Raw genomic sequence first — 22,955 nt, forward strand, 5'->3', positions numbered from 1 at the left:
AATTAAAATGAAACTAACTTTAAGTGTTGAGAGTAGATATGATGTTAAAATAGATAAATGTGATATTTGCCTTCATCACATGTAAATAGATCTTCAATCAAAGTCCTTTAAATGAGCTTTACGAGAGCTTTCAACCGCATCTCATGAGCTTCTTCACTGGAAAGAGTTTATTTTAAAGTGGTTTGAAGTCGTTTACATTTAAACTCTTTAAACATGTTTGTACACGTGTTGTCTCTCAGTTCACATGTGAATATATGAGTGACTTTTCACATGTGACATGTTTTAAATTCGATGCTTTTAGAAGAAAAAAAAAAAAGAAAAAGTAGTTCACGAGAAGATCAAAGATCAGTGTTCAGATTACAGAGAAATGGATTCTAGACTTAAAACATATAAAAGTGATGTAAGTAATCAATATCATTCATTCACATTTTAACTTGATCTCATGGAACTTGATTTTTAATGTTATTCTTTTGATATTTCATGTAAAAAGGTATTTAGTTTCATGTTGTTTCAAACATTTTGTCACTTTAGTGTTTGATTCGTAAAGTTGTAAAGGGGATGTTTTTATTCCACTAAATAAAAACGTTAGTCTAAGACTTCCTACAGCACCTGAAGGCACCACAAGAGCCCGCCCCCGAGGAGCTGTGATTGGTGGAGAGCTGGTGTCATCAGAGGACCAGGAGGACTGAGGCCCAGTCCCAATGTCCCCCCAGGGGTCGGCAACCCTGGGGGGACCGTGCAGTCGGTCAGCGCGGTACTTAAGACAGTAACTGTTGAGTCATGCTGAGGTTGTGAGTTCAAGCCTCACCTGGAGCAGTTCTATCGTTTGATGGATTCATGTGTTAACCTATGTTTAATGCATGGAGTTATTGTCTGAAGAAGCAACGCTTCAACTTGTGGAAGAACTCGTCTTTCTTGGTCGTTTCCCTTCAGGTCTGGTTGCCTCTCGTATTTGAGCTAAAACTTTAAAGAAGGTGCAAATCTAAACCTGGACCTCAAGTCCCAGAGAGGTGAAACACTTGTTGCTGCTAGTTGGTGCAGACAGGAAGACTTCCTGCTGTCGGAGTTCATCAGGTACAACATGCTTCATGCAATGCTTTCGACACACAGAAGGGACCAATCACACGTTTCTACAGATCTGAACTTTATGACATCACTACATTTAGCAACAGTTCAAGGTGGAAGAGGAAGTTACATAGAAAACAACATTGATGACGTTAACATCGTGTCACTATCGGCCTTCACGCGGTGCATTATGTCAACATGTAACACGTCTTTGGACGACAAAACAATCTCAATCCACCACATTTGGAGATCTTGGTTCATATGTTCGGCCCTCCGGCCTCCATCATCGCCCGTCTCGTGGTCCGTACTCTCCCGCTCTACCAGATGGTGCGTTTCACACCCGCCCAGAGCGAGCGTTTGATTCCCTGCGCGGCCCGAACGTCGTCCCAGTTCAGCCGGGTGTTGGGTATCTCGTCCTGGGGCTCCGGCTCGGGTCGCGCCCCGTCTCTGGGACTCGCCACCACCACGGGCAGAGGGCCCCGCTGAGACTGGTACTCCACCACGTGGAGCTGCTTCTTGTCGGCCAGCTTCTGGTGGATCTCCTGCCGGTGTGGAAGGAGAAGGCGGACGTTAGTGGAGAGAGCAATAGAAACCGATCCTCCCTTTACTTCTTGTTGAAAGCTCTCCCGCTGGGGCCGCACCTGATTGGCTAACCCGGTGAAGAGCGCCCTGGTGATGTTGAGCAGGTTGACCGATCCCTCCACTTTGCAGTAAACGTCCTTGATGCCGATCAGCCTGCACAGAGTGATGACGGCGCGGTGGCAGTGCAGACCGTAGCCTGCAGACACGAGACACATCAAACACGTAGAGCATGCAGAGTCTTCTATCGGGGTCCAGCTCATCATCATCATCATGTGATGCAGTCAATTCATCTGGGAATGTTGCACATACAACACAAACTAAAGAATGCCTCAATCATGCAGGAAAATAGAGACTACAAACATGAACACCCGCCCAACCTCTTCTACCATTTATGTTTCATATCATATTAAATATAAAACAATAAGAACCGATAAACTGTTCAATAAACCCAAGAAGTGAACAAAACAGGAAGTTAAGAACAGAGCGATGCAGGTGAATATGACATCACAGAGGAGAACTTTAATACACGTTTCATGTTTCTATTTTTAACAGTTATAAACACTTAACGGGCTTCTTTATGGTGAAATGCAGTGCTTTCTTGTGACCTACAGATTTTTATTAATTAATAATCAGCAGGTGAAAATGTGAAATTTGAAATACACAGAAAGCATTTAATTCAGCATTCATGAATACAGATGTTTAAGATATCATCACGACTGTCTTCTAATATTATTTCCCTCTTGTCTTGTTTTTCAGGATTGATTTGGAGTCAGCGCTGTAGATGAAGTCTCATACATCTTCATGATCTTTATTCTATGAACTAAAGAGATTCAAAGGAGACGCACCGTCGTTCTGCTTCTTCATGCGGAGCGTCGTCCTCTTGAACTTTGACTGGATGTCGTGATAAACTGTGGAAGAGAAAAACAATAACTGGATTATAATCAAAGCATGTGGACAAAGTAGAACGATTCAAATCAAAACAACTTTATTGATCCCACGAGAGAGAAACAGTTACAACAGTTCACCATCAAACAGGTGACGGCAGACCAGAAACATGCGGAGCCTTTAAGAGTCAGATTGATTATTATTATTATTAAGTATGATTTACAATTATTCTCTTCTTCTCCCTCTTAATAATAGTATTTGTCAACATGCGTATATGAAGGAATGTGTATGTATGTGTATACTGTACATATATACACATATATATATATAAATAAAGGTTGTATTGCAGATGGCGGTTCGTTTACGTGCTGATGGCAGCAGAGAGAAGAAGAAGAAGATGTTTGCTGCTTTCTGGAGGATTTGTTGGTTGCAGCAATAATTCAACAACCGAACCGACTCACGACAAACACACTCTATTGTTCCATCAGTAGTCTGGTTATGTTCTGGTGTTGTGCAACAGTAGTCTGGTTATGTTCTGGTGTTGTGCAACAGTAGTCTGGTTATGTTCTGGTGTTGTGCATCAGTAGTCTGGTTATGTTCTCGTGTTGTGCATCAGTAGTCTGGTTATGTTCTGGTGTTGTGCATCAGTAGTCTGGTTATGTTCTCGTGTTGTGCATCAGTAGTCTGGTTATGTTCTGGTGTTGTGCATCAGTAGTCTGGTTATGTTCTGGTGTTGTGCATCAGTAGTCTGGTTATGTTCTGGTGTTGTGCAACAGTAGTCTGGTTATGTTCTGGTGTTGTGCAACAGTAGTCTGGTTATGTTCTGGTGTTGTGCAACAGTAGTCTGGTTATGTTCTGGTGTTGTGCAACAGTAGTCTGGTTATGTTCTGGTGTTGTGCATCAGTAGTCTGGTTATGTTCTGGTGTTGTGCAACAGTAGTCTGGTTATGTTCTCGTGTTGTGCAACAGTAGTCTGGTTATGTTCTGGTGTTGTGCAACAGTAGTCTGGTTATGTTCTCGTGTTGTGCATCACTAGTCTGGTTATGTTCTGGTGTTGTGCAACAGTCGTCTGGTTATGTTCTGGTGTTGTGCATCAGTAGTCTGGTTATGTTCTCGTGTTGTGCATCAGTAGTCTGGTTATGTTCTGGTGTTGTGCAACAGTAGTCTGGTTATGTTCTCGTGTTGTGCAACAGTCGTCTGGTTATGTTCTGGTGTTGTGCAACAGTCGTCTGGTTATGTTCTGGTGTTGTGCAACAGTCGTCTGGTTATGTTCTGGTGTTGTGCATCAGTAGTCTGGTTATGTTCTGGTGTTGTGCATCAGTAGTCTGGTTATGTTCTGGTGTTGTGCAACAGTAGTCTGGTTATGTTCTGGTGTTGTGCAACAGTAGTCTGGTTATGTTCTGGTGTTGTGCATCAGTAGTCTGGTTATGTTCTGGTGTTGTGCATCAGTAGTCTGGTTATGTTCTGGTGTTGTGCAACAGTCGTCTGGTTATGTTCTGGTGTTGTGCAACAGTAGTCTGGTTATGTTCTCGTGTTGTGGATCAGTAGTCTGGTTATGTTCTCGTGTTGTGGATCAGTAGTCTGGTTATGTTCTGGTGTTGTGCAACAGTAGTCTGGTTATGTTCTCGTGTTGTGGATCAGTAGTCTGGTTATGTTCTGGTGTTGTGCAACAGTAGTCTGGTTATGTTCTCGTGTTGTGGATCAGTAGTCTGGTTATGTTCTGGTGTTGTGCAACAGTCGTCTGGTTATGTTCTGGTGTTGTGCATCAGTAGTCTGGTTATGTTCTCGTGTTGTGCAACAGTAGTCTGGTTATGTTCTCGTGTTGTGGATCAGTAGTCTGGTTATGTTCTCGTGTTGTGGATCAGTCGTCTGGTTATGTTCTGGTGTTGTGCATCAGTAGTCTGGTTATGTTCTGGTGTTGTGCAACAGTAGTCTGGTTATGTTCTGGTGTTGTGCATCAGTAGTCTGGTTATGTTCTCGTGTTGTGCAACAGTAGTCTGGTTATGTTCTGGTGTTGTGCAACAGTCGTCTGGTTATGTTCTCGTGTTGTGCAACAGTAGTCTGGTTATGTTCTGGTGTTGTGCAACAGTAGTCTGGTTATGTTCTCGTGTTGTGGATCAGTAGTCTGGTTATGTTCTGGTGTTGTGCATCAGTAGTCTGGTTATGTTCTGGTGTTGTGCATCAGTAGTCTGGTTATGTTCTGGTGTTGTGCATCAGTAGTCTGGTTATGTTCTCGTGTTGTGGATCAGTAGTCTGGTTATGTTCTCGTGTTGTGCAACAGCCTGTTAGTTGTGTCGAACCACAGCTGTGTGTCTGTCTGTCTGATGTCAGCATCTAATGAGCTTCATGAGGTCGTTGTAACACAGAGGAAGAGAGGCAGCAAGAAGAAAAAGTGGAGCTCGGAGGATTCTTCCTGCTGGGTGAAGAGATCTAAATGTCATAAACACACATGCGCACAGCTGGTGTTTTTCTGTGTGACTCACGAACGTCGACGAAGTCAAAAAAGACAGAAAAACAAAAACAAAAAAATAATCTCCTTGAAAGACTTTTTATATCCCAGTGAGAGTTTTCACTGTTTTTAAAAAGTCAAGGAAACTAAAATAACTGAAAGTTGTTGTTTAAATGTATTCAGACTGGCGTTGTGTTGTTCATTCACTTGTACTGAAGCAGCATGAATATTCACTAACAGCTGGGAGGCTGGAGCCAACAACCACAACAGCTGGAAGGTTTGTTTCTCCACCAACGCGTCCGACTCCTGGTCCAGATGTTGTTCATCTGTTAATCATCTGGAGGAAGTAAATCTCCAGAACCTGGTGTTACAAGTTACTGACTGTCCAACGAACAGGTCGACTGATCTGTCACAGAATTCAATCTGATGACAAAGACAGTGAGATAACCCCCCCCCACAAAAGAAAAGATGGACGACCGGGACGAAGACGTAGACAAACAAGCGGTCACATGACGGTCCAGACAGGTAACAGCTGGTGGAAGAGTGAGAGCACGTGGAACCATTTCACTGGGTTTTTGTTTCTTTCTATGAACTTGCAAAAAAATTAACACAGCTGCTGCTGCTGCTAGCTGCTTCTGCTGCTGCTAGCTGCTGCTAGCTGCTGCTAGCTGCTAGCTGCTGCTGCTGCTAGCTGCTGCTAGCTGCTGCTGCTGCTAGCTGCTTGCTGCTGCTAGCTGCTGCTGCTGCTAGCTGCTGCTAGCTGCTGCTGCTGCTAGCGTTCCTCTTGCCATCGACAGTGAGGATGAGGAGTGTTGGAGATAAAGTTGTTGCAGGTTAGCTGCTGCTAGCTGCTGCTAACTGCTGCTGCTAACTGCTGCTAGCATTCCTCTTGCCATCGACAGTGAGGATGAGGAGTGTTAGAGATTAAGTTGTTGCAGGTTAGCTGCTGCTAGCTGTTGCTAGCTGCTGCTAGCGTTCCTCTTGCCGTTGACAGTGAGGATGAGGCAGCGAGGTGTTTGAGTCACTCACTGGTCTGGTTGTTGTAGCGCTCGATGTAGTACAGGTAGTGCATCGCTCTGTTCTTCGCCTGCAGATCACACAAACACACAAGCTGTCATTTGAATATTGTTATTATGATGAACAGCTCAGTACGGAAGTCGTAGACTAACTGTTGTAGTATTAATGAATCTGTATATTATTCTGGGACAGCTCTGTGATAAAGTCTTTATACATTGAAGAGATTTGGGGAGTTTGGGGATTGAACCAGATGTATATATTTGAGCAGAAGAATCCAAATATGTAATTATGTAAAAACGGTTTGATCTTCTTTTATTACAGAAACCAGACGGGAACACATGTCAGTGTATTAATCGACAGATATCTATATAGTGATGTCATTATGTGTTACTGTTGTGTATAGAATGATAAGTGTGATTAAGTCTCATCATTAGCATAAAATAAAATGAAACAAAAGAGCTCCGAGATGAACATGAATGAGAATCTAACTTCTGAATGTTGTTTCTACAGTAAAGTTCTGTTTCAACATTTTAGTTCATTAATCAAATCTATTTACACTGAAACTACATAATATATACAAAAACATGCTTCACCTAGACATCAGGAATGACATGAACTGGGATAATAACAAACTGAATAATAATATTAATAATGATAATAATATTAATAATGACAATAATAGTAATAACAACAATAATAATAATAATTAATAATTAATAATAATGATGATGATGTCGTGGTCTCACCTTCCTCAGAGCGGTGATTCTGTCGGCTGCTTTCCCCAAAGCAAAGCCTGCAGGACGAGACGCTGACAGTTTATTAAAGTTTCACTTTATAGTTTATAGTTTAAATGTAGTTTAATTATTGCTGCTGATGCATGAAGCAGCACCATCAGACTGTGATGTGTTACATGAAGCAGCACCATCAGACTGTGTGGTGTTACATGAAGCAGTACCATCATACTGTGTGGTGTTACATGAAGCAGCACCATCAGACTGTGTGGTGTTACATGAAGCAGCACCATCAGACTGTGTGGTGTTACATGAAGCAGCACCATCAGACTGTGTGGTGTTACATGAAGCAGCACCATCAGACTGTGTGGTGTTACATGAAGCAGCACCATCAGACTGTGATGTGTTACATGAAGCAGCACCATCAGACTGTGTGGTGTTACATGAAGCAGCACCATCAGACTGTGAGGTGTTACATGAAGCAGCACCATCAGACTGTGAGGTGTTACATGAAGCAGCACCATCAGACTGTGAGGTGTTACATGAAGCAGCACCATCAGACTGTGTGGTGTTACATGAAGCAGCACCATCAGACTGTGATGTGTTACATGAAGCAGCACCAACAGACTGTGATGTGTTACATGAAGCAGCACCAACAGACTGTGAGGTGTTACATGAAGCAGCACTAACAGACTGTGATGTGTTACATGAAGCAGCACCATCATACTGTGTGGTGTTACATGAAGCAGCACCATCAGACTGTGATGTGTTACATGAAGCAGCACTAACAGACTGTGAGGTGTTACATGAAGCAGCACCATCAGACTGTGATGTGTTACATGAAGCAGCACCATCAGACTGTGTGGTGTTACATGAAGCAGCACCATCAGACTGTGTGGTGTTACATGAAGCAGCACCATCAGACTGTGTGGTGTTACATGAAGCAGCACCATCAGACTGTGATGTGTTACATGAAGCAGCACCATCAGACTGTGTGGTGTTACATGAAGCAGCACCATCAGACTGTGAGGTGTTACATGAAGCAGCACCATCAGACTGTGAGGTGTTACATGAAGCAGCACCATCAGACTGTGAGGTGTTAAATGAAGCAGCACCATCAGACTGTGTGGTGTTACATGAAGCAGCACCATCAGACTGTGATGTGTTACATGAAGCAGCACCAACAGACTGTGAGGTGTTACATGAAGCAGCACTAACAGACTGTGAGGTGTTACATGAAGCAGCACCATCAGACTGTGTGGTGTTACATGAAGCAGCACCATCAGACTGTGTGGTGTTACATGAAGCAGCACCATCAGACTGTGTGGTGTTACATGAAGCAGCACCATCAGACTGTGATGTGTTACATGAAGCAGCACCATCAGACTGTGTGGTGTTACATGAAGCAGCACCATCAGACTGTGAGGTGTTACATGAAGCAGCACCATCAGACTGTGAGGTGTTACATGAAGCAGCACCATCAGACTGTGTGGTGTTACATGAAGCAGCACCATCAGACTGTGTGGTGTTACATGAAGCAGCACCATCAGACTGTGATGTGTTACATGAAGCAGCACCATCAGACTGTGTGGTGTTACATGAAGCAGCACCATCAGACTGTGAGGTGTTACATGAAGCAGCACCATCAGACTGTGAGGTGTTACATGAAGCAGCACCATCAGACTGTGAGGTGTTAAATGAAGCAGCACCATCAGACTGTGTGGTGTTACATGAAGCAGCACCATCAGACTGTGATGTGTTACATGAAGCAGCACCAACAGACTGTGATGTGTTACATGAAGCAGCACCAACAGACTGTGAGGTGTTACATGAAGCAGCACTAACAGACTGTGATGTGTTACATGAAGCAGCACCATCATACTGTGTGGTGTTACATGAAGCAGCACTAACAGACTGTGATGTGTTACATGAAGCAGCACCATCAGACTGTGTGGTGTTACATGAAGCAGCACTAACAGACTGTGATGTGTTACATGAAGCAGCACCAACAGACTGTGATGTGTTACATGAAGCAGCACTAACAGACTGTGTGGTGTTACATGAAGCAGCACTAACAGACTGTGTGGTGTTACATGAAGCAGCACCATCAGACTGTGATGTGTTACATGAAGCAGCACTAACAGACTGTGATGTGTTACATGAAGCAGCACCATCAGACTGTGAGGTGTTACATGAAGCAGCACTAACAGACTGTGTGGTGTTACATGAAGCAGCACTAACAGACTGTGAGGTGTTACATGAAGCAGCACTAACAGACTGTGAGGTGTTACATGAAGCAGCACTAACAGACTGTGAGGTGTTACATGAAGCAGCACCAACAGACTGTGAGGTGTTACATGAAGCAGCACCAACAGACTGTGAGGTGTTACATGAAGCAGCACCATCAGACTGTGTGGTGTTACATGAAGCAGCACCATCAGACTGTGTGGTGTTACATGAAGCAGCACCATCAGACTGTGATGTGTTACATGAAGCAGCACCATCAGACTGTGAGGTGTTACATGAAGCAGCACCAACAGACTGTGATGTGTTACATGAAGCAGCACCATCAGACTGTGAGGTGTTACATGAAGCAGCACTAACAGACTGTGAGGTGTTACATGAAGCAGCACTAACAGACTGTGTGGTGTTACATGAAGCAGCACTAACAGACTGTGAGGTGTTACATGAAGCAGCACTAACAGACTGTGAGGTGTTACATGAAGCAGCACCAACAGACTGTGAGGTGTTACATGAAGCAGCACCAACAGACTGTGAGGTGTTACATGAAGCAGCACCATCAGACTGTGTGGTGTTACATGAAGCAGCACCATCAGACTGTGTGGTGTTACATGAAGCAGCACCATCAGACTGTGATGTGTTACATGAAGCAGCACCAACAGACTGTGATGTGTTACATGAAGCAGCACCATCAGACTGTGTGGTGTTACATGAAGCAGCACTAACAGACTGTGTGGTGTTACATGAAGCAGCACCATCAGACTGTGTGGTGTTACATGAAGCAGCACCATCATACTGTGTGGTGTTACATGAAGCAGCACCATCAGACTGTGATGTGTTACATGAAGCAGCACCATCAGACTGTGAGGTGTTACATGAAGCAGCACCATCAGACTGTGTGGTGTTACATGAAGCAGCACCATCAGACTGTGTGGTGTTACATGAAGCAGCACCATCAGACTGTGATGTGTTACATGAAGCAGCACCATCAGACTGTGATGTGTTACATGAAGCAGCACCATCAGACTGTGTGGTGTTACATGAAGCAGCACCATCAGACTGTGTGGTGTTACATGAAGCAGCACCATCAGACTGTGATGTGGATCAGTTCTGGTTCTGTTCCAGAGTCGAACCTGCGGCTCCGTTTCCGTTGCCCACAGCGACCAGACAGCTGATGGACCTCTTCCTGCCCTCCTTCGCCGTCATGTTGAACACACTCTTCACCTGGAAGACAACAAACAATAAACAACCATAACGTTCTGCCTCTGATGGAAACATGAATACAGATCTGATGATCTTATTCACATGTTGTGTGTGTATCAGTAATTATTATTATATCATGGTTCAAACAATGAAGATGTATATAAATATACAAGAATATTTCAAGGTTTCTGACTTAAAACTACGCAGTTTTACATCTTTATCATTGTTATAGAAAACAATTAATTAACTTAATATGTTCTTACACAGATCAATCTTCATCTTCATCTGAAAACATCTGCTGTCATAACAGAGTGTGTGTGTGTGTGTCAGTCCAGCTTTAAACCAGTAGGGGGCAGCAATGATGCACACAGAGAGAGAGAGACAGTGAGAGAGAGACAGAAAGAGAGAGACAGACAGAGAGAGAGAGAGCGAGGAGGGCACACAAAGGGTCAGAAAGGAGAACAATGTTTGTTTGTAGTGGAGGACGAGACGATCTGCTTCTTTAAATTCACCTTTTGTCTTTTTTTCATTTTAAATGTAAAACATTTTCTTATTCGTCTGTTGAATTAAAATGTCTGTTAAAATGTAACTGCATGTTCTCTTCTTCCCACTTTTATCTCATCTTATTCATGTTTAAATGTACAGCACTTTGAGACACACGTCTGTATGAAATGTGCTCCACAGATAAAGATTATTATTATAATTATAAGAGATGAGAGCGGAGTGGAAACCGGAGACAAATTCCATGTATGCGTAAGCACACATGGCCAATAAAGCTGATTCTGATTCTGAAAGAAAAGAGACGTGTTGAGGGAAGAAGGAAGGTCAGATGGGGAGAGATGAGGTTTAGAAACTATTCAGAGAAAGAAAACTGCAGAAGAAAAAGGAGGAAGAGGAGGAGCAGTGACACAGCAGAGCAGCTACGTGTGTGTGATGAAAAAGAGTGTGTGTGTGTGTGTGTGAGGTGCTGTGGAGTGTGACAATATAAGTGTGTGTGAACAAACTGCTGACTCCGCACAAAAACTTCACAAAGAACTGAACGTGTGACACACACACACACTAAAGGAGGGCAGCAACGTATATCTTCGAGCCTGTCAATCAAACTCTCCGCCTCTTCAACGATCCTGAACCAGATGGTTTCTCAAACACTGTTCTCATGAATCACGAGTTGTTGATTCTCATGTTTCTATGAGACGTGTAGCTCCTCATATCAGACGTGTGTAACGTGTGTGTGTGTAACGCGTGTGTGTAATGTGTGTAACGTGTGTGTGTGTAACGTGTGTGTGTGTAACGTGTGTGTAACGTGTGTGTGTGTAACGTGTGTGTATAACGCGTGTGCATAGAGCGTGTGTAACGCGTGTGCATAACGTGTGTGTAACGCGTGTGCATAACGCGTGTGTAACGCATGTGCGTAACGCGTGTGTACCGTGTGTGTGCAACGTGTCTGTAACGTGTGTGTGTAACGAGTGTGTGTAACGTGTGTGTGTAACGTGTGTGCGTAATGTGTGTAACGCGTGTGTGTGTAACGTGTGTGTGTGTAACGGGTGTGTAACGTGTGTGTGCAACACGTGTGTGTGTAACGCGTGTGTGTGTAACGCGTGTACATAACGCGTGTGCGTAACGCGTGTGCAACGTGTGTGTGTAACGTGTGTGTGTCTGTAACGTGTCTGTAACACATGTGTGTGTAACGTGTGTGTAACGTGTGTGTGTGTAACGTGTGTGTAACATGTGTGTGTGTAACATGTGTGTAACGTGTGTGTAACGTGTGCGTGTGTAACATGTCTGTAACGTGTGTCTGTAACGTGTGTGTAACGTGTGTGTGTAACGTGTGTGTGTAACGTGTGTGTCTGTAACGTGTGTGTGTAACGTGTGTGTAACGTGTGTGTGTAACTTGTCTGTAACGTGTGTGTGTGTAACGTGTGTGTAACATGTGTGTAACATGTGTGTGTAACGTGTGTGTGTAACATGTGTGTGTGTAACGTGTGTGTGTGTAACGTGTGTGTAACATGTGTGTAACATGTGTGTGTAACGCATGTGCATAACGCGTGTGTAACGCATGTGCGTAACGCGTGTGTAACGTGTGTGTGCAACGTGTCTGTAACGTGTGTGTGTAACGAGTGTGTGTAACGTGTGTGTGTAACGTGTGTGCGTAATGTGTGTAACGTGTGTGTGTGTAACGCGTGTGTGTAACGTGTGTGTGTGTAACGGGTGTGTGTGTAACGGGTGTGTAACGTGTGTGTGCAACACGTGTGTGTGTAACGCGTGTGTGTGTAACGCGTGTACATAACGCGTGTGCGTAACGCGTGTGCGTAACGTGTGTGCAACGTGTGTGTGTAACGTGTGTGTGTCTGTAACGTGTCTGTAACACATGTGTGTGTAACGTGTGTGTAACGTGTGTGTGTGTAACATGTGTGTGTGTAACATGTGTGTAACGTGTGTGTAACGTGTGCGTGTGTAACGTGTCTGTAACGTGTGTCTGTAACGTGTGTGTAACGTGTGTGTGTAACGTGTGTGTGTAACGTGTGTGTCTGTAACGTGTGTGTGTAACGTGTGTGTAACGTGTGTGTGTAACTTGTCTGTAACGTGTGTGTGTGTAACGTGTGTGTAACATGCGTGTAACATGTGTGTGTAATGTGTGTGTGTAACATGTGTGTGTGTAACGTGTGTGTGTGTAACGTGTGTGTAACATGTGTGTAACGTGTGTGTAACGTGTGTGTGTAACGTGTGTGTGTAACGTGTGTGTAACTTGTGTGTAACGTGTGTGTAACATGTGTGTAACATGTGTGTGTAACATGTGTGTGTAACGTGTGTGTGTGTAACGTGTGTGTGTAATGTGTGTGTAACTTGTGTGTAACGTGTGTGTAACATGTGTGTAACGTGTGTGTGTGTGTGTGTAACGTGTGTGTGTGTAACATGTGTGTAACGTGTGTGTGTGTGTGTGTAACTTGTGTGTAACGTGTGTGTGTGTAACTTGTTTAGCTGCAGCAGTCTTTTGGCAGCACATCAGCAGCAGAGCAGATGGGGAGGAGGGAGGAGGGAGGAAGAGGAGGAGGAGGCTTCTTCTCTCTCACTTCTGTTTCATCTCAACCTGCTGCTGCGTGTCCAACGGCCGTCTCTTGTACGTCTCTACGCGCTGCAGAGAAGTGGGAGGAGCTTCCACCCGACCACGCTCGACACTTCTCCGACCGTAATATTCGATTAAAAAGTCGTAATATCACAAGAAGAAGATGTAACGTTCGATGAACACTTCGTAATACGATAACTTTCAGTGAAGATAAATCACTTTCTCTGGCAACAAGTTGTTGCCGTTCATCTAATAATCAATAGCTGCAGTATTTGGCCTGCAGGGTTTCTTCTCCTCTCGCTTCATGTCATATTTCATAAAAGCTTCTCTCCACTCATGTATTCTGTAAACTTGTGTTGAGTCTAAGTCTCCTGTGATGTGTGACAGCTACAGCTCGTCTTCTAGAAGAAGAAGAAGAAGAAGAAGAAGAAGAGAACAATGGCCGTGTGAGGAAACTCTGAAGTGTGATTCTGAGAGCAAAGAGCAGAAAATGAGACTCGAGTTAAAATAAAAAAAAACAAAAATGAGTTTCTTACAACAGATGTGATTTCTCACGTTTGATTCTCCTTTAGAGTCGATGTAAATGAGTTTAGAGGCTTCGTGATGAACGAGCTCTTCTAGTGAATCCAACAGCTCCACGATGTGTCATGAGAAACATCGTAAAATGTGTATTATTGTGTCACGAGCTGAGGAACAAGTAGAGGTTTGACAGCCAGAGAGCTGCTAATGAAAGCCTCGAGATTAACTTTAAGAAGCGTGAGATGAAAGACTTTAATGTTCAGACGCGTGAAACGAAGACGAATGAAAGTCTGTTGAGAACATCGTCAACGTTTCAGTCGCTTCAATCTCTGAACTCAACCGCAGCGGAATTTAGGAAAAGACCTTTCGCACAAAACTTTCTCAGCAGAGACGGGAAACGTAATTAAATGTTTATTTAAACCACTATGAATATTATTGGTACCAGAGATTATTAACGTAGTTTTTAACACTTCTCGTTATCCTCTTACAACAAACCTGACCGGCAACGACGAGACTATTTGTGATACCGGAAAAAAAAGGGGGAAAACTAAACAGAGAAATGTGGAAATCTTTTAATTTTGTTAAAAGTGATGAAAACAAGCGTACCCAACAAGACGGCGCAGGACGTTTAAATGCTTCATCGTTAGCAGACCGTCTTCACACGCCAATATCCTCAACTTGGATTATTTTGTGTGAAAAACTTAGGAAAGCTTCGTGTGTTGAAGCTGCATTCTCTCTAGTGTCCACCAGGGGGCGACTCCTCTGGTTGTATAGAAGTCTATAGAAAATGACTCTACTTCTCTCTTGATTTATTACCTCAGTAAACATTGTAAACATGAGTTTATGTCTCAATCTCTAGTTTCAAGTATTCTTCAATACAGCATGATGTTCATTTAGTACATTATGCTCCATTTAGGTGAGTACAGTAAGAGGCCTGAATTCTCTCCCTGCCGGGTTTAAGCAAGCAGAAGAAAAAGACGCATCGAGTCGGACTTGAACCCGGGACCCTGCGGTGAGGATCGAGTGGAAACTCTGCAAGACACGGATCTCCAGAACTACAATCCTCCTCCTCCTCCTCCTCCTCCTCCTCATGCTGGCATCGTCCTTGAGAGACCAGCCTTTTATTCCAGTAAACCTTTTTCATTTCATTAGCACGGAATTTATAGTGCACACACCCACACCACACACACACACACACACACACACACACACACACACACACACACTAAACGCTTCAGTCAGTTCTGAGGGGGAAGCCTAATGTAGGGGACACCACTCGTATTTATGCAGACAGGAGGGCTTGGGAAGACCATCAATGTGACACACAGACTGATGTGAAGCTGTGTGTGTGTGTGTGTGTGTGCGTGTGTGTGTGTGTGTGTGAGAGAGAGTGCGTGTGTTTGGAATAATCAAACAATATAACACACACACTCACACACGTTTCATGCAAACAAATGGGGGTGAAATGAAATTAGACCTCGGATGTTTCGGTATAAATAGCAGGTCAACACTTGAATTTATTTCCTACAAGTGTAAGTGTGTGTGTGTGTGTGTGTGACAGAGTCGATGTACAGAATGTGTGTTTGACTGAATGTGTGTGTGACCTTAGCATTAGCCTCATTAGTTCAGTGGGGACGGTCCATTAGTGCTAATTGAATGAAGGTAAAATACAGGCGGACAGAGAATCTGAAGTGTGTTCGTACAGCTCATCTTATCTCAGTGCGTTTGGGAGGACGGCTGCTTCTGCTCCTGGGTTTTACTAATTATCTCCGCTCGGCGGAGATTGTGTGTGTGTGTGTGTGTGTGTGTGTGTGTGTGTGTGTGTGGCTAATCTCACATTCTACTGGACCCATCAGTCTAATACTTCTCTGTGCTTTCTAAGAACCCGATCACAACGAGACGCATCGCCCACAAAACCATTGTTCTGCAAAAAAGAACCTATGACCCTTTCTTCTCCAACTGTCCCGTCTATTACTCTATTTCTGCGTAACAACATCAAGTGAGATGGAAAAGATGAGCTGTGGACAGACAGACACACACACACACACACACACACACACACACGCACACACACACACACACGCTCACACACACTCCTCCCAGGCGGCGATCATTCTTAAGAACAACACTCACCTCGATGACACGTGAATCAAAGTCCTCGTATGTTTCTGTGGAGACAAAGAAAGTATCGATATAAAAGTTTTAAACACACACACACACACACACACACACAGTATAAAACAGATTAAACCAGGCTCGCCGCTAGCATGACAAATACCCAGAAGCCCTTGCAGCAGCGCGACGAGTTGACACTTTTCATTGTCGGTGACCTCTGAAGGATGTTACAGCAGCCTGTTCACTTCTAACCAATGAACAGAAAACAAAGGAGAGCTGACTCAGAGGAGAACACACACACACACACACACACACTCACACACCTAAACACACACGCACCTAAACACACACACACACTCACACCCACACACACGCACACACTCACTCACACACACACACACACACACTCACTCACACGCACACACACACTCACCTAAACACACGCACACACACACCTAAACACACGCACACACACACACACACACACACACCTAAACACACACACGCACACACCTAAACACACCCACACACACACACACACACACCTAAACACACACACGCACACACCTAAACACACCCACACACACGCACACACACACCTAAACACACACACACACACACACACACACACACACACACACACACACACACACACACACACAGCTGGGACATTAGTCCGGCATCTGTAAGAAACTAAACGTGATCAGAGACAAGCAACCTCGTTACAGCTCTCTGAACATCACAATCATTTGTGTGAGAGTGAGAGCGACGGATAGAGAAGTGTTTGTGGAGGAGGAGGGAGAGGAGGAGGAGGAAGAGGGAGAGGAGGAGGAGGAGGGAGAGGAAGAGGAGGAGGAGGGAGAGGAAGAGGAGGAGGAGAGAGAGGAGGAGGAGAGAGGAGGAAGAGGAGGAGGAGAGAGGAGGAGGAGAGAGGAGGAAGAGGAGGAGGAGAGAGGAGGGAGAGGGAGAGGAGGAGGGGGGAAAGGAAGAGGAAGAGGAGGAGGGAGGAGGAGGAGGAAGGAGAGGAGGAGGAGGGAGAGGAAGAGGAAGAGGAGAGAGGAGGAGGAGGAGGAGGAGGAGGAGGAGGAGAGAGAGGAGGAGGAGAGAGAGAGAGAGGAGGAGGGAGAGGAGGAGGAGGAAGGAGGAGGAGGAGGAGGAGGGAGAGGAGGAGGAGGGAGAGGAAGAGGAGGAGGAAGGAGAGGAAGAGGAAGAGGAAGAGGAGGAGGAGGGAGAGGAAGAGGAGGAGGAGGAGGGAGAGGAGGAGGAGGGAGAGGAAGAGGAGGAGGAAGGAGAGGAGGAGGAGGGAGAGGAAGAGGAGGAGGAGGAGGGAGAGGAAGAGGAGGAGGAGGAGAGAGAGGAGGAGGAGAGAGGAGGAGGAGGAAGAGGAGGAGGAGAGAGGAGGGAGAGGAGGAGGAGGAGGAGGAAGAGGAAGAGGAAGAGGAGGAGGAGGAGGAAGGAGAGAAGGAGAGGAGGAGGAGGGAGAGGAGGAGGAGGAGGAGGGAGAGGAGGGAGAGGAAGAGGAAGAGGAGGAGGAGAGAGAGGAGGAGGAGGAGGAGGAGGGAGAGGAAGAGGAGGAGGAGGGAGAGGAGGAGGAGGGAGAGGAGGAGGAGGAGGAGGAGGAGGGAGAGGAGGGAGAGGAAGAGGAAGAGGAAGAGGAAGAGGAGGAGGAGAGAGGAGGATGAGGAGGAGGAGGAGGAGGGAGAGGAGGAGGAGGGAGAGGAAGAGGAGGGAGAGGAAGAGGAGGGAGAGGAAGAGGAGGAGGAGGAGGAAGGAGAGGAGGAGGAGGGAGAGGAAGAGGAAGAGGAAGAGGAGGAGGAGGAGGAGGAGGAGGGAGAGGAGGGAGAGGAAGAGGAAGAGGAAGAGGAGGAGGGAGAGGAAGAGGAGGAGGAGGAGAGAGAGGAGGAGGAGGAGGAGGAGGAGGAGGAGGAGGGGGAGGAGGAGGGAGAGGAAGAGGAGGAGGAGAGAGGAGGAGGAGGAGGAAGGAGAGGAGGAGGAGGGAGAGGAAGAGGAGGAGCAGGAGGGAGAGGAAGAGGAGGAAGAAGAGGAGGAGGAGGAGTGATTGCTTGTTAGCACGGCGACAACAGAAAGGAAACATCTGAGGATGTGAGAGAAAGCAGTAAAGCAGGAGCTGAAGTAAAGGAGCACAGATCCTCTGACCATCAGCTGATGTAAACGAGTAATCAGTGAGAGAACAGGAGGAACCAGCTGTTCCTCAGGGTTCTAATGAAGCTCTAATCAGGCAGAAGACACACCTGCAGAGACTTTACCACACAAACACCTGATTAAAGGCCTCAAATGCACAATATCAGGAGTCTCTAAAATCATAAGACGATTATTTGTCACTTTAAAATGAATCCAAGATGGCGACAGCTTCAAACAGTCTGTGGGCTCCTGCTTACCTCCGTTGGGTCCTGGGTCGGGGGCACCCAGGCTGATGCCCCCCCAGGAGTTCCCGGTCCATCCTCTCTCCCTCTTGACCTTCATCTTCCTCTTCCTCTCCCACTCGTCCCTCTGACGCACTGCAGGAGGAGACACAAGCAGCACATCAGCAGATCTTCCAACTGGAAGCTTCTCTCTCACGCCGGTGTTTCTTCAAAGTTAGAAAGGTTCCTGTGGAGCTTTCTGACATGATGTTCTACGAGTCGCTCTCACGTTTGTTTGTCTCATCGTGTGAAGATGAACGAGCACATATTCCTGGTTTTAAGACTCTTCTACTGATCAACGGACGAGATGTGCAGAAGAAGACTAGTACAGTAGTTATGGATGTTAATGACGCTGAATTCAAAACACTTCTAAAAAGATCAGCTTTGAAAATGTTTTATGAGGAAGAAAAGCACGTTTTTGAGTTTTGGTGAGTAACACTGAATAAAGCTTCTCTTTCGTTTTCAAGAAACAACTTCCTGAAGCCCAGTTCAGCCAATAGCTCGTACCTAGCTCAGCCATTAGCTCGTACCTAGCTCAGCGACTAGCTCGTACCTAGTTCAGCCAATAGCTCGTACCTAGTTCAGCCATTAGCTCGTACCTAGCTCAGCCAATAGCTCGTACCTAGTTCAGCCATTAGCTCGTACCTAGCTCAGCCAATAGCTCGTACCTAGCTCAGCCATTAGCTCGTACCTAGCTCAGCCAATAGCTCGTACCTAGTTCAGCCAATAGCTCGTACCTAGTTCAGCGACTAGCTCGTACCTAGTTCAGCCAATAACTCGTACCTAGCTCAGCCATTAGCTCGTACCTAGCTCAGCCAATAGCTCGTACCTAGTTCAGCCATTAGCTCGTACCTAGTTCAGCCAATAGCTCGTACCTAGTTCAGCCAATAGCTCGTACCTAGTTCAGCCAATAGCTCGTACCTAGTTCAGCCAATAGCTCGTACCTAGTTCAGCGACTAGCTCGTACCTAGTTCAGCCAATAGCTCGTACCTAGCTCAGCCATTAGCTCGTACCTAGCTCAGCCAATAGCTCGTACCTAGTTCAGCCATTAGCTCGTACCTAGTTCAGCCAATCGCTCGTACCTAGTTCAGCCAATCGCTCGTACCTAGTTCAGCCATTAGCTCGTACCTAGTTCAGCCATTAGCTCGTACCTAGTTCAGCCAATAGCTCGTACCTAGTTCAGCCAATAGCTCGTACCTAGTTCAGCGACTAGCTCGTACCTAGTTCAGCCAATAGCTCGTACCTAGCTCAGCCATTAGCTCGTACCTAGCTCAGCCAATAGCTCGTACCTAGTTCAGCCATTAGCTCGTACCTAGTTCAGCCAATCGCTCGTACCTAGTTCAGCCAATCGCTCGTACCTAGTTCAGCCATTAGCTCGTACCTAGTTCAGCCATTAGCTCGTACCTAGTTCAGCCAATAGCTCGTACCTAGCTCAGCGACTAGCTCGTACCTAGCTCAGCCATTAGCTCGTACCTAGCTCAGCCATTAGCTCGTACCTAGCTCAGCCATTAGCTCGTACCTAGCTCAGCCATTAGCTCGTACCTAGCTCAGCCATTAGCTCGTACCTAGTTCAGCCATTAGCTCGTACCTAGTTCAGCCATTAGCTCGTACCTAGTTCAGCCATTAGCTCGTACCTAGTTCAGCCATTAGCTCGTACCTAGTTCAGCCATTAGCTCGTACCTAGTTCAGCCATTAGCTCGTACCTAGTTCAGCCATTAGCTCGTACCTAGTTCAGCCATTAGCTCGTACCTAGTTCAGCCATTAGCTCGTACCTAGTTCAGCCATTAGCTCGTACCTAGTTCAGCCATTAGCTCGTACCTAGTTCAGCCATTAGCTCGTACCTAGTTCAGCCATTAGCTCGTACCTAGTTCAGCCAATAGCTCGTACCTAGTTCAGCCATTAGCTCGTACCTAGTTCAGCCAATAGCTCGTACCTAGTTCAGCCATTAGCGCGTACCTAGTTCAGCCAATAGCTCGTACCTAGTTCAGCCAATAGCTCGTACCTAGTTCAGCCATTAGCTCGTACCTAGTTCAGCCATTAGCTCGTACCTAGTTCAGCCATTAGCTCGTACCTAGTTCAGCCAATAGCTCGTACCTAGTTCAGCCATTAGCTCGTACCTAGTTCAGCCAATAGCTCGTACCTAGCTCAGCCATTAGCTCGTACCTAGCTCAGCCATTAGCTCGTACCTAGCTCAGCCATTAGCTCGTACCTAGCTCAGCCATTAGCTCGTACCTAGTTCAGCCATTAGCTCGTACCTAGTTCAGCCATTAGCTCGTACCTAGTTCAGCCATTAGCTCGTACCTAGTTCAGCCATTAGCTCGTACCTAGTTCAGCCATTAGCTCGTACCTAGTTCAGCCCGCATCTCCTGCTGCTCACTCTCCCCTCGTCGGCTCATGCTCTGCAGAGTCCCTTCCTTCATAACCGGAGTGTTCAGACCGGGCCACAGAAACCCACCACGACCTGGAGACATGAAGACATGGAGAGAGGAATCAGAAACACGAAGACACAAGACAAGAAAACATACAGAACTACTCCCAAGTCTTTATTTCTTATCCTTGAACATGGAGAAGTGAGAGAGTAGAAGGAAGTACATCATAAGTACATAATAAGTACACAATCTACCACAGATGTACTTGAGTTTAGAAGTTTTTGCAAGTTTCAGAACATTTTGAAGAGTTTAAAACTTGCCGAAACAAATTGTTACCTCACAAATATTCGAGTGTGTCGTGTTTATCAGCTCTGAAGAACACGATAAATCAACTAAGAAGAAGATCTTTAGCACTTCTGAACAAATAAAACACTGTAAACAACATTTGTGCATTAGAGATTTAAATAAAGTATATTTTGTGAGTTTATTGACTCTTAACTGCTCCTGTGAAAGTCAAGACAAAACCTCTGCAGAGACAGACAGAGTGAGAGAGGACGTCTCACCCTCTCCGATGTTCTGTCCTCGGTTCAGGTCTCTCTTCAGTTTGCGTTTGGTTCTCTTCCCTCGACCCTTCCTGGCTCCAGAACCCGACTCCGCCAACACACCTTTCCACAACTCCTCAGCCGTCACTGTAATGACACACACACACACACACATTTATATAAACAAACACACACATGCACCACAAGCAAAATCCAAGTAACGACAACTAAAACCAAATCAAGAGAATGCATGAACTACAAAGTGTTAAGGGCAGTGGGTCACTGATGAGTGGTAGTAACTCACACTTGTTGAAGAAGCTGCCGTGTCTGGTCTGCTGCCACGCCGTAGCAGGAAACAGTGCAGCCGCAGGGTTTCTCTGCAGAGAGGCAGCCGAGGCTCGGCTCACCAGCTGGGACACCTGAACGCCTCCTGAGAGAGGACACACGTCCACCGAGAGGACAGACAGGATGAATCACGGTGTGATGGTTTAACATGCAGAGACACAGAAACATCAGGCTTAGGGTTAAACTGTCACCCACCATGCTGAGATCTACTTTTTATTCAAATAAATGTGTAAGCTAAGCACCTCCCAGGGTTCTGTCCTGGTTCCCACAATGTTCTACCCATTTACAGACACCAGAAGAAGAAGACAGTGAGGGTAGTAAAGCCTGATAACAGAGATTCTAGCTATAATACAGTGATTCTTTCTAGTTGTAAGTATGCCGAATTATAAGCACGAACTCATTCATTGCATGACAAATAACACTTACGTTCTCAGAGGTGTCTACATTAAATAATAAGCATGGCGGCGTTAAATCGACACAATGTTGAATTACGTTTTGCGGAGGAAACGCAAACGTCATTTTAAAGGCTTTGGGGTTATTTCTATTCACCGCAAACTAGACTGCAGTAAAACCATCAGTACTTCTATTCACATGCTTTAGACATCGTGACATTAATAGTAAAACTATTGACGTTATGGGAGCCCTGCAGTAACGACAGGCTGGTCCAGGATCAGTTAACAGAACTGATTGAACTAAACAAACAAACAGTAAACAAACAAACAGTAAACTAACAACATGGTAAACACACGGAGCTGCTTAACGGAGCTGTGGAGGACAAACAGAGAGAGATAATTCACCTCCGAGTGTGAGGGCACAGCACAGCCGTATGGACGCCGCCATGTTGGATTTATGAAGGGTCCTTCAGAGGACAACAAGGCGTCTAAACTATGCCTGTCGAAAAGAAAACCGGAAAATACACACGATCTGTTTTTATTATTTTTATTGTTTAATATTCAGATTTTTTGGTAGCAGATGGGGATAATAAGAACATTAATAATAGTATTATCTCATGCAGTGAATATAGGAGTAGTTTTAAAAACATGACATGTTTTTGCAAAAATAATTAAATTATTAGTTTTCTTGTTACAAAATATAAATATTTTCTTTCATTCGAGTCAGAATACATTTTGATCATTCGTAGTAAAAGCATCCTAAAATATCAAAGTGAATCTACGAAAGAATAAAAATTTGCTTTGTCTCGTTATTAATACACTGAATAAAAATAAAAAATAAAAATCTTTGATAATAAATAATGTAGTTTGTTCCTAAAAACATAAAACTACAACACAAAAGCAAGAAGTTCTTTAAATAGTTCATTCTTAACATAAAAAAGCTGTTATACAAAATAAAAACAAGAAGAGAAATCATAGAAATAAATAGTTTACTTGATTTAACGAAACAAAATC

At 45.0% G+C, this 22,955-nt stretch overlaps 1 protein-coding gene across 1 annotated transcript; it reads right to left on the bottom strand.

Moving 5' to 3' along the window:
- Window positions 1-1,133: 1,133 nt before the first annotated feature.
- Window positions 1,134-22,389, bottom strand: mrps5 (mitochondrial ribosomal protein S5; the record flags this gene model as incomplete). The annotated part of the gene is made up of 12 exons (XM_079280703.1): window positions 1,134-1,607; window positions 1,707-1,843; window positions 2,493-2,555; window positions 6,010-6,067; window positions 6,744-6,790; window positions 10,103-10,193; window positions 15,889-15,923; window positions 18,270-18,389; window positions 20,641-20,754; window positions 21,226-21,351; window positions 21,509-21,634; window positions 22,347-22,389. The coding sequence occupies 12 exons, from the start codon at window positions 22,387-22,389 to the stop codon at window positions 1,383-1,385; spliced, it is 1,185 nt and encodes a 394-aa protein (XP_079136829.1). The 3' UTR covers window positions 1,134-1,382.
- Window positions 22,390-22,955: the final 566 nt, after the last annotated feature.

This window comes from Melanostigma gelatinosum, assembly GCF_949748355.1.
Source record: "Melanostigma gelatinosum genome assembly, chromosome: 12".
Taxonomy (NCBI): domain Eukaryota; kingdom Metazoa; phylum Chordata; class Actinopteri; order Perciformes; family Zoarcidae; genus Melanostigma; species Melanostigma gelatinosum.